This window comes from Myotis davidii, unplaced genomic scaffold (genome assembly GCF_000327345.1).
Source record: "Myotis davidii unplaced genomic scaffold, ASM32734v1 scaffold545, whole genome shotgun sequence".
Classification (NCBI taxonomy): domain Eukaryota; kingdom Metazoa; phylum Chordata; class Mammalia; order Chiroptera; family Vespertilionidae; genus Myotis; species Myotis davidii.
This window is the reverse complement of record NW_006296634.1, coordinates 2,360,914-2,373,417: the sequence shown is the minus strand read 5'-3', so window position 1 is coordinate 2,373,417 and position 12,504 is coordinate 2,360,914. Positions and strand designations below refer to the sequence as shown.

The 12,504-nt window shown below is 37.1% G+C and overlaps 1 protein-coding gene across 2 annotated transcripts in view; it reads right to left on the bottom strand.

The window, feature by feature from the left end:
- NME5 (NME/NM23 family member 5) overlaps positions 1 to 12,504 on the bottom strand; it is a 19,045-nt gene that overhangs the window by 2,446 nt on the left and 4,095 nt on the right. For both annotated transcript variants that reach the window (XM_015569645.1, XM_006772467.2), the window contains 3 exons: positions 8,748 to 8,953; positions 7,417 to 7,517; positions 3,184 to 3,302 (listed from right to left, as the gene is read on the bottom strand). In XM_015569645.1, coding sequence (XP_015425131.1) covers positions 3,184 to 3,302; positions 7,417 to 7,517; positions 8,748 to 8,953 — 426 coding nt within the window. The remainder of the gene's footprint in view (positions 1 to 3,183; positions 3,303 to 7,416; positions 7,518 to 8,747; positions 8,954 to 12,504) is intronic.

The following is a 12,504-nucleotide window of genomic DNA, read 5'->3' as shown; positions in this document are numbered from 1 at the left end:
GGTCTTGTGCGGGGCGGGTCCCACGGGATCAACAGGGCAGGGCTAGCAGTTATGGCTGCTCTCAGTCTTGCCCTCAGAGGCTTTGCTTCTCAATGTCCCGGTAATCGCTGCAAGCCTCTCAGAGCGAAAGCTGCCTTCGAGTTCCAACCACTGCCAGACAGTCTCGCTTCTTCCGTATGAGTCTGGGTCCCTAGAGACTCGCCCAGAACTGGAGCTCAGAGCCTGAGACTCCCTCCCGATTGAAAATGATAACCGCCCCCTCAGCCGCCAGCCCGCTCGGCACGCACCTCCGCACCTTAGTATTTTGCTTCCACACTGCGACTCCTCTGAGTCTCGGTATGCTTTTCTCTTTCCTTCTAGTTGTAGAATTTCCACTCAGCCAGCCTTCCTGTAGTTCTGGACGATGTCTGTTCTGTCTTTTAGTTGTATTTTTGAAGTGGTTGTGCGAGGCAGCAATCTCCGGTGTTTACCTATGCCACCATCTGGGTTTCTCTGTTCAAAATCTTTTTTTAAATATATTTTGTAATTGATTCCAGAGAGGAAGGGAGAGGGAGAGATAGAAACATCAATGATGAGAGAGAATCACTAAAAGGTTGCCTCCTGCAGGACTCACACTGGGGATCGAGCCCACACCTGGGCATGTGCCCTGACAGGGAATCGAACAGTGAGCTCCAGATTCATAGGTCAGTGTTCAACCACTGAGCCATGCCAGTCAAACAACAATTAAGATCTTAAAAGAAAACATAGAAATAAATCTTCATCGCCTTGGATTTAGCAATGGGATTCTTAGATATGACACCAAGAACATGAGCAACAAATAAAAAAGATAAATTGATTTTCATCTAAATGTTAAAACTTTTTGGCATCAAAAAATATTATCAAGAAAGTGAAAAAGACAACCAACCTACAGAAAGGGAGAAAAATTTAACAAATGGTATATCTGACAAGGGTTTGATACCTATAACATATAAAAATAACTATAACTCAACAACAACAAAAAATTAAAACTGGGCAAAAAACTTTAACTGGAACAGACATTTCTACAAAGCAAAGATACAAATGGCCAATAAGCACATGAAAAGATTCTCATAATTTACATTAGAGAAATGCAAATCTAAACCACACTGATATACTATTTCACATCTACTAGGATTATTATAATGAAACAAAAACAGAAAAGAATATGTGTGGGCCAGGATGTAGAGAAACTGGAACTCTCATACATTGCTAGTGGGAATGTAAGAAGTGGTCACTGTGGAAAATAAGTTGGTGGTTCCTCAGAAAGCCAAACACAGTATATGACTCAGCAATTCCACTCATAGGTATATGCCCCAAAGAATTAAAAACAAGTACTTAAATAGATAATTGTGCACCAATGTTCATACAACATTAAGCATAATAGCTAAAAGTTAGAAACAACCCAAGTACCCATCAACAGATGAATGAATAAACAAAATTATATATATATATGGAATATTATTCAGATTTAAAGGAATGAAATTCTGATACATACTACAATATGAATGAACTTTGAAAACATTATGCTAAGTGAAATAAGCCAGAAACAAAAGAACAAATATCTATAATTCCATGTACATGAAATATAGAGGTTACTTTACTAGGGCCTGGAGCAGTGGTTCTCAACCTTCCTAATGCCATGACCCTTTAATACAGTTCCTCATGTTGAGGTGACCCCCAATTTCATTGTTACAAATGAACATAATTAAAGCATAGTGATTAATCACAAAAACAATATGTAATTATATATGTGTTTTCCGATGGTCTTAGTCAACCCCTGTGAAAGGGTCATTCGACCCCCAAAGGGTCGCGACCCACAGGTTGAGAACCGCTGGGCTAGACACACCCTGGAGCCAACCTCCCACGGTCCCTCCTTGGCTGGCTGCACCTGGGACAGAGCTGTGGCTCAAAGGGCATCTGTAGAGTGAGCGGGGTCCCTCTGGCAGGTTGGGTCCATTGGGCTGGCCTGTGGGACCTGCGGGGATTGGGCTGAAACCGCTCTCCGACATCCCCCAAGGGGTCCTGGAGTGCAAGAGTTGCTGTCACTGGGCAGTTCCTGTGTTGAGCATCTGCCCCCTGGTGGTCAGTGCACATCATACCTACCGGCCAGTGGGCCGGTCGCTTAGCCTTTTATATATATAGATTCTTGCATGATATATTTTCCCATATGATCAACTGCAAACCTACTTTTACCTGTATATGCATATATTTTCTCATAAAGATTATACTAGAGGCTGGTAACAGCAATTTACTTCAAGGACCACAATTGGGTGGTTGAGGAACAGGAACGGCAAGGAGAGTTACTTTTCATTATATATTCTTTTGTGACCTTTGAATTATACTATATTCAAATATTACTTATTCAAAAATTAATAATTAAAATATAAAGCAAGTTCTTTAAGGGTCAATTTTAAATTATTTTTTATGTTTTGAATTATAATTCTACTTTCTGATTTCTTTCCAAATGAAATAATCTCGATATGTGAAAAACTTTATGCTCAGCTGTTTATTGTTAGAGTATTTAAATAGCAAACAACTCAAACAGTAAAAGAATAATAATAAAGGCAATAAAAGAAAAATCATGTAACTATTAAAATAATATCTATAAATATATATTTAAATATAGTAACATTTATGTCATGGCACATGCCCAGGTTGTGGGCTCAATCTCCAGTGTGGGACATGCAGGCAGCAGCCGATCAATGATTCTCTCTCTCCCTTCCTCTCTCTGAAATAAAAAAAAAAATGTTACACATACAGAAATATCTAAACTGTATATAAACGTTTTTAAAAATGACTCTCATGCCCTATCTGGTTTTGCTCAGTGGCTAGAGAGTCAGCCCATGAACTGAAGGATCACAGGTTCAATTCCGGTCAAGGGCACAAGGGCATGTACCTTGAGTGCAGGCTCCATCTCTGGTCTGAGGTCGGAGTGTGTGGAGGAGGCAACCAATCAATGTGTATCTCTCACATCAATGTTTTCCTCTCTGTGTGTCTCTCCCCCTCCTTTCCACACTCTCTAAAAATCAATGGAAAAAAGGTGAGGATTAACAACAACAACAACAACAAAAACAATGATTCTCAGTACTTACACTGTTGCAAAGAATCTTTGAGATATGAAACCTATATTCAATATTCTTTAGTGTGAATAAAAAAATTGCTTACACAAGGATCTGCTGGTTTTTGCTTACAAAGCTCTGTGAGTCCTTTAAGCAGAGTTGGTGTTACATATAAATTTAAATAGTCCTTAGCAGCTTGTCCCACTGGAATAGGCTCAACAATCACTGCAAATACAAATGTATCCCCATTAAAGCTAACATAAATGATGAAATATTGTACAGTCATTTAAAAGTTACCTTCAAATAAATTTTAATGTCATAAGAAATACTTATAAAGGTTTTTAAGGGAATAGAACTGATACATAGCATAATAGTTGATTCAAAAACACACAAGCACACACATTAAAAAAATAAGACTACATAAGACTGGCAAGAAACATATCACAAGAAAGAATGTATTTTATAAGGCTGAGTAGATCTTTTGAGATTGACCTCCATCAATATGCTACTTTTAAAAATTTATTGATTTTAGAGAGAAAGGGGGAGAGAGAGAGAGACATCAATTTGTTGCTCCACTCACCCATGCACTTATTGGTTGATTCTTATATGTGCCCTGACCAGGGAGCAAACCCACAACTTTGGCATATTGGGAAGACGCTCTAACCAACTGAGATACCCATCCAGTGCCCCAGACCCTATTTTAAAAATGAGAATCAGATTATATCACTCCCATCCTTAAAATGCTTCATTGGCTCTTGCTTGCATATACAGTATAGTCAAGACAGGACTCCTGTTGATTCCTGACAAGGGCACATCCCAGGGTTGCAGGTTTGATCCCCAGTGGGGGGTGTGCAGGAGGCAGCCGATCAATGATTCTCTCTCATCATTGATGTTTCCATCTCTCTCTCCCTTCCTCTCTAAAATCAATAAAAATATATTAATTTTTTAAAAAGTAGGTTTATGGCTGGGAGTACATGAAACACAGTTTATTCTTGTATTATTATTATTTATTAATTACTGTATTATTTTACACATGAACAACTGTAAACCTACTTTTGCCCCACCCTTTAATTCTACTTCTTTATCTATGATTTGCAAATATTTTCTCCCAGCCTATGGCTTATCTTTTCATATTCTTAATGAAAGCTTTTGAAGCACAAAACTTCTAATTTTTATGTAGTCCCATTTATCAATTTTTTTTATTATGGACTATGCTTTATTTTTTTTTAAGGAGTTAACATCCACCCAGGCCATTTTTAAAGAATATTTTATTGATTTCAGAGAAGAAGGGAGAGGGAGAGAGAGATAGAAACATCAATTATGAGAGAGAATCATTGATCAGCTGCCTCCTGCAGGCCCCCTACCGGAGATTAAGCCCACAACCCATGTATGTGCCCTTGACTGGAATCGAACCTGGGACCCTTCAGTCTGCAGATCAACGCTCTATCCATTGAGCCAAACCAGCTAGGGCTGGACCATGCTTTTGATGTTATATGTAAGAACTCTCTGTCCAACTCAAGGTCATGAAGATTTTCCTCTTTGTTTTCTTCTAGATGTTTTTAGCTCTGACGTTGTAGGTCTATGAAACAAGTGTCCAAGTTATTTTCTTTTGCATGTGGATGTCCAGTTGACATCTTGATAATACTGACTCTCCTGATCCATGAACATGGATGTCTACTTATTTAGATAGTCTTTGATTTCTCTCAGCAATGTTTTGTGCTTTTCAGTGTACAAGAATTACACTTGTTTTTAAAATTTATTCTTTTTTTTAAATATACTTTTTTTATTGATTTCAGAGAGGAAGGGAGAGAGAGAGAGAGAGAGAGAGAGAGAGAGAGAGAGAGAGAGAATTTGAAACATCAATGATGAGAGAGAGTCATTGATCAGCTGCCTCCTGCACACCCCCTACTGGGGATCGGAGCCCACAACCCGGGCATGTGCCCTTGACCAGAATCAAACCCAGGACCCTTCAGTCCACAGGCCGATGCTCTATCCACCGAGCCAAACCAGGTAGGGCTAACATTTATTCTTAAGTATTTTCTTATTGTTGATGCTATTGTAAATAAAATTATTTCCTTAACTTCATTTTTGAATTATTTCTACCTCCTCTATTTTTGCTGACCATTTATCATTTGTCTCTGGCATCTAGGGCTAAATGAGGTCATGAGAATAAAAAGTGTTTTTATGTTTCTTATGTTGATAAACTTCCATTGCACTTTTTAATGACATTTATAAGTTATACATCGCATTGTATATTTTCATAGGCTTTTAGAATAAGATCATCTTGAGAGCAGGGACATCTTATTTGACTTTATTTTTATTAAGTTGGTAACTCAACAAACTTGTTGAATGAATGGAAGGTAGCAAAGCTTTACCAGCCATCCCTATTAAAGGGAAAAGGAAGAGCACTAATTTTTTTAAGGGTTAGCAATATATTTTTGAATATCTTTACAACTTGCTTTAGCCACGCACCATATAGGGTTTTGCACATAGTTCTTGACTGACTGCTAAACAAGATAGAGCTCATACCACAAACTCTGAGAACTATGCCAAATAACTTCATATTCCCACAGCAAAAGATCTGCAATGTGGTAGGTAATTAATCACTTATATGTATCCTATAACTGCTGATTCTCAAATGTCTAACTGTATCTTTTAAATTCATATCTAGAGGATTAATTAATGGGTTAAATAAAAGGCAATCTAAAATAACAGTTTAGGGATATAACCTTATGAGTAAGAAGAGCTTCCAAATTTATCTTCCACTTAAGATAAAGTGAATTTTTATCCTATTTTAGTTAAAAACTAAGGAGGAAAAATCTAATTCATTAGTAGGACTAAATCTAAAGTACTACAACATTAAAAAAAAAATGATGTTGCCCAGCTGGCATGGCTCAGTGGTTGAGCATTGACCTATGAATCTGGAGGTCACAGTGTGAATTGTTCCGGCCAGGGAACATGCCTGGGTTGCAGGCTCGATCCCCAGTAGCGGGTGTGCAGGAGGCAGCCAAGCAGTTATTCTCTTTCATCATTGATCTTTCTATCTCGCTCTCCCTCTCCCTTCCTCTCTAAAATAAATAAAAATATGTTAATAAAAAGAAAACAAAAAACACACCAACTGATGTTTGAGATATGCTTCAAAATAATATGGAAGCAGGAGAAATAGGAGCAGGGGTTACAGATGAAATAAGATTGACCATAACTATTAAAATTGGGTGATGGGTTTCTTAGGGGTTTATCATATTATTCTGCCTACTTCTGTGTATGTTGGAAATTTTACACAATAAACAGTTGTGAAGAAAACAACACCTTAATACAATGGATATGTGACAGAAATTAGATCAGTAAGATTAAATATAAGTAGGCAAATACTTTTGGATACAAATATTTATAAAACAGTTTTTGTTTAAAATCAGGACTTTTAAATATCCAAGATAGTTTTCCATTTTCTTTGAATAAATATTCAATATAAAATAGGGAGGAACAAGTCTAAATGAGTTAGAAAAGAAATAACATGCAAAAAAAAATTCAAAACTACCTGATGCTTTGCATTTTGTCTTTATAATGAAAATCAGCAAATTTTCTTTGTCTTAAAATTATTGAAAACAAACTAAAAACCTCAGTGTTGTCCTCATTGTGCCTACTTCTAAAAGATTTATAGCCCAAGCAGGTTTGGCTCAGTGGATAGAGGGTTGGCCTGCAGACTGAAGGGTCCCAGGTTCAATTCTGGTCAAGGGCACATGCCCAGGTTGTGGGCTCGATCCCCAATGTGGGGTGTACAGGAGGCAGCCAATCAATGATTCTCTCTGATCATTGATGTATCTATCTCTCTCCCTTCCTTTCTGAAATCAATAAAATATATTAAATAAATAAATAAATGATTTATAATCTCTATAACAGGATGGAAACAAAAAAGGCCAAGAAATATTAATTTCACAATTGCATGTGTGCTGGACAAACAGTAAACTGTTAGAAAATGGTAAACCAATCATAATTTCCAAGGAAGATTCTTTTTTTCATGTGTAACAAACTTTACTGATGCATTATAGATAACTCAAAGGAATTACAACACAGAAGGAGAAGAGAAACCCTAAATATTTCTAGTCCAAGAGAAAAGAAAGAAAAAAAAGCTGTTCTCAAAAGATTTCCTAGAAGGCACAATTTAGTTCTGAAGATAATGTTGAGTTTTCTATTCTTGGCTTTAACTTAACTACAACTTGAAAATATGACAAAATATATTGGAGAAAAGCAACTACTTTTTTTCTAGTTACATCCCAAAATAAAAGAAAAAGCAAACAATAAGGAGATGCAATTGACTAATTACTCATCTATAACTCACCTTCAGGAAACATGAATCGAATTTCTCTTTCAGCTGCAGCAAAATCATAACTCCCATGAAGTGCATTCCTTAGGTCATCTGTGCCATAAATTGCCCTTAGACTAAAAGCAAGTTAGAGATGATGACCATCCTACCTGACAACCGCTTTCTTACTTTTCACATATGCATCCTATTTAGGTATTTTTCAAAAGCTTTGCCACTTCTCACATATGGTTTTAAGCTTGAATTCAAGCTTTAATCTAGATGACGGTCAAATATCTTTAAAATCTTCAGGAGGGATACACTGGGAAAATAGGAGTTTGCTGGATGAAAAAGAGGTGTTTTGTGAGAAGTGAAAAAGCAATATCAATTCAAAAGTGCCAGAACTCGCCTGGCTGGCGTGGCTCAGTGGTTGAGCGTCGACCTATATGAACTAGGAGTTCATGGTTCAATTCCCAGTCAGGGCACGTGGCCAGGTGGCAGGCTCGATCCTCTGTGTGGAGTGTGTAGGAGGCAGCCGATCAATGATTCTCATCATTGATGCTTGTATCTCTCTCTCCCTTCCTCTCTGTAATCAATAAAAATGTATTTTTTAAAAAAGTGCAAGAATTCAATGTCCACTGGTTTCTAGACATTAATGATAATGCTGGAAATCTTGATTTCTGGTCCTATATTATCAATATTCTTTCAAAATACCACACCAATTTTCTCATGAAAAACCCTACTTCAGTGGTAGTTTAATTCCAGGATAAGAGAATAAGGTTAATCAACCATAAACAGACATTCCCTGAGACCTTTTGTGTTATTTGGTATTAAGATACAGATTTAAATAGTTAAAACATAAAGTGGACCTCCCTGCCACCCCAAAAAACCAAACAAAAAAAAAAAGTTAAATTGAGGAAAACTTTTAAGTAAAAGAAATTCCCTATTACAATGAAATCAGATTTTTTTTCATTTTCATAGTTAGATTGCATTTTTCCCTAGGAAAATTACCTGAGGTACAGTGCAATGGTGAGGATGACTCTTAAGCACATAGTGGGGTTTAGAAATGTTGCCCCATTATTTCTTTATCTAGGCACTTGTCTAAGATCAAAATTTTCACCAGATCCTCTCCCTAGTACCTTCAGCATATGCTCACTGTTCTCCCCATCTCATCCCTCCCATGTTCATTAATTCATATTGTCCTGCGCCTAGTCCCATTTTCACTTCCTTTGATGCTCCTAGTAGTTATGTTAATTCTTAACCCTGTAATTTTTGCTTTTAATTTTGATACCTCTTTATGACTTAACAATAAAAAAGATGTATGGTTTTTATAAAAAAAAAAAAGAAAGAAAGAAAAAAAAGAAAATTACCTGTCTGGGTGTGTCTCCTTAGCTACTAAGCTATTGCTTGGCCCCAAAAGTTCTTTCCAGTAAGAGATGGCTTTATGTCTAGCTAATATCATGGCAACAAGTGGTCCAGAACTCATATAAGCTGTTAAGTTGGGGAAAAACATTTTTCCATACTGTTCCACATAAAAGTTACTACAATGCTCAGGGCTAAGCTGTAGTTTTCTTCTCTATAAGAGAAACAAAATCAACAAAAGCATTTAAAGTGACAGTTCAATAATACCTGGTTAAGTCATTAATAACTTGAAATTAGTACCAACCTGATTACAAATTTGACATTTATTTTTGTATTATGAAGAAAGGGTGAGGTAAGAAAATTAAATGTAGGATGTAAATAAAATTGTAAGATTTAACCAACTTAAGAAAAACTATTCCATCAACACATGCTTTTTAAAAAAATATATATTTTTATTGATTTCAGAGGAAGGGAAAGGGAGAGATAGAAACATCAAAGTTATATAAGCCGAAACCGGTTTGGCTCAGTGGATAGAGCGTCGGCCTGCGGACTGAAGGGTCCCAGGTTCGATTCCGGTCAAGGGCATGTACCTGGGTTGCGCGCACATCTCCGGCGGGGGATGTGCAGGAGGCAGCTGATCGATGTTTCTCTCTCATCGATGTTTCTAACTCTCTATCTCTCTCCCTTTCTCTCTGTAAAAAATCAATAAAATATATTAAAAAAAAAAAAAGAAACATCAATAATGGGAATCGAACCTCTGACCCTTTGGTGTGCAGGTCAACACTCTAACCACTGAACCATACCACCCAGGGCAGTATTTTGTTGATGTATACTCCGTGTACATTAAAGTAACAAAAATGGACCTTAAAATATTCCAATTCATTCTTCTTATCTGTTTGTGGTATTTTCCTATTGATTGTGAAAATTTCCTACAGTATTTTAAGGGAACTGGTCTCATTGTGGCACTTAGAAATAATATGCAGTGGTTTCAAGACGGCAGCAGAGTAGGTGGATCTTTCTTGCACTTCCTCCCAGAACCAAACTGGAAATAAAACTAAACTGGGGAACATTCACCCTGAGGACTAGCTGAAGAGGAGATTTTTAACAAAAAAGTGCAGAAACTACCACAAGACTGGTACGAAAGGCTGCGTCAGGAGAGGGACTGGCCCAGCTCCGACAGGCTGCAGGCCAAGGGTAAGGAGGGATATCTAGGTTGTGGGGAGTTTTCCTGGAGAGGAGCAAGGCCTGGACCACACGCCAGGCTCCTTAGTCCAGAGCACCAGAGCAGAGAACAGTGATCCACATAACAACCAGCTGTGAAAGGTATCAAGGCGTCTATCCATCAGGAGGAGAATGAACCTATTAGAGATAAAGCCATGCCCAGCAGTTGTGCTCAGTGGATGAGCATCAGACCATAAACCAAGAGGTTCTGGGTTCCATTCCTGGTCAGGACACATGCTTGGGTTGTGGGCTCAATCCCTAGTGTGGGGCATGTAGGAGGTAGCCAATTAATGATTCACCATTGATGTTTCTTTCTCTCTCTCTCTGAAATCAATAAAAATATATTTTTAAAAAACCTATATATGTCACTTCCTATTAATACATACATTAGATATACTAATACATGTATTGATATAAAGTAGGACTGTTGAATAATAGGGTATGCCATCTGTAATAACGATAGAAACTTGCCAGATTCCCTACCACAGGGGCCATGCCATGTACTTCTATATTTTTGACAGATGCTTTCTCAGTGTTATTTTAATTTGCTTTTTTCATACTTAGAGATTGAGTATCTTTTCATATGTTCAAGAAGCATTTGTTTTCTTTAATTGATTTTTGAGAGAGAAAGAGGAAGGGAGAGAGAAACATTGATTTGTTGATCCACTTATTCATGCATTCATTGGTTGATGCCTTTATGTACCCTGACCAGGGATCAAACCTGTGAACTACGGGGTCAGGGCCAAGAAGTATTTTTCTTTCTCTGTAATCATCTACATGTTCTGCCAATTTTCAGCTGAATTTTTATCTTTTTCTAGGAGCTCTTTCTATATTAGGGAGATTAGGCCTTTGTGATAGGAGTTGCAAATGTTTTTTTCAAGTTTGTCATTTGTGTTTTGACTTTGCCTACGGTGTTTATTTGGTCATGCATAAGTTTTTTATGTTTATAGTCCTATCAATCTTTTCTTTCATGGTTCCTAGACTTTAAGTCAAAGTAAAAAAGGCTATCCCACTCCAAGAATAAAGAAAATCATCTTGCCCTAGCTGGTTTGGCTCAGGTGATAGAGCATTGGCATATAGACCAAAGGGTCCTGGGTTTGATTTTGGTCAAGGGCATGTACCTTGGTTGCAGGCTTCTCTCTGGCCTGGGCTCTGGTGCAGGAGGCAACCAATCAATGTGTTTCTCTCAGATTGATGTTTCTCTCTGTCTTTCCCTCTCTCTTCTATTCTCCCTAAAATATCGATGGAAAATATTCTAGGGTGAAATTAACAACAACAAAAAAATTTCTTTAAAAAAGAAATTCATCTTTTCTTCTAGAATATATATGGTTTATATTTTTAATATTTAAATTTCAGAACCATTTGCCATTTATCCTGCTGTATGTAGTATAATACTTGAATCCAACTTTTTAAAAAAATCACAAATAGGATTTTTTATTTGTCAGCATTAAATGTCTGAATTTTAAACAGATTCTCAGGCTGGGGGCTCATATCCATTAGCTCATTCAACTTCAGCACCTGTCTGATCCCCAGTAGCTTTTCCAGAACTGCTACCTTCACTATGAAGCTCCATGAGTTTTCCCAATTCAAATTTGAACTTCTTCAGCATTTTGACTTTTCTTACAAAGATATCATGGAGAGAATAAATAGATTGGTAAGCTTGTTCTGCCTTTTCTAATGCTATCTGGAATCAATTAATTGACCACTTCTTTCAAGTCATTTGTTTGCACCTCTTGGGTCATGATTTCCAACAGGTTCTGGATTTGGTGGACCTGTTGATGCTGAGCTTAAGAGTCTTCCAAATCTGATTGTTTCACTTTTTAAAAAAAATAAAAACAACAAAGATATATGAAGCAAATAACTATTGCTAATCTTGACATCAACATGAGCTTCTATCATGATCTGCCACTTTTTTACCATTTTGTCACAGGTAAGATCCATGCCATGGAAATTAGTCACAGTTTTTGCCTGAACAGCTTCAGTAATTAGCTTGAATTTTCTAAATGCAACTTATCATTCTGCAGATCAGCTAGGCTCATTTAAAAAACATGACCCTTGAGACCATCAGATGTGATTTTGGTTCCTTGAGTTCTCATGACTAGTGTTTTTCCAACATTTCTTTTTTTAAAAATATTTATTTATTTATTTATTTCTTTTAATCTATTGACTTTTAGAGGGAGTGGAAGGGTGGGAGGTGGAGAAAGAGAAACATGGATGAGAGAGACACATCAATTGGTTGCCTCCACATGTGCCCCTAACTGGAGACAGGGATAGAACATGCCCTTGATCAGGAATTGAACCCTCGGCCCTTTGTCAGTAATTAGCTTGAATTTTCTAAATGCAACTTATCATTCTGCAGATCAGCTAGGCTCATTTAAAAAACATGACCCTTGAGACCATCAGATGTGATTTTGGTTCCTTGAGTTCTCATGACTAGTGTTTTTCCAACATTTCTTTTTTTAAAAATATTTATTTATTTATTTATTTTTAACCCTCACCTGAGGATATTTTTTTCCATTGATTTTTAGACAAAATACATTTAAC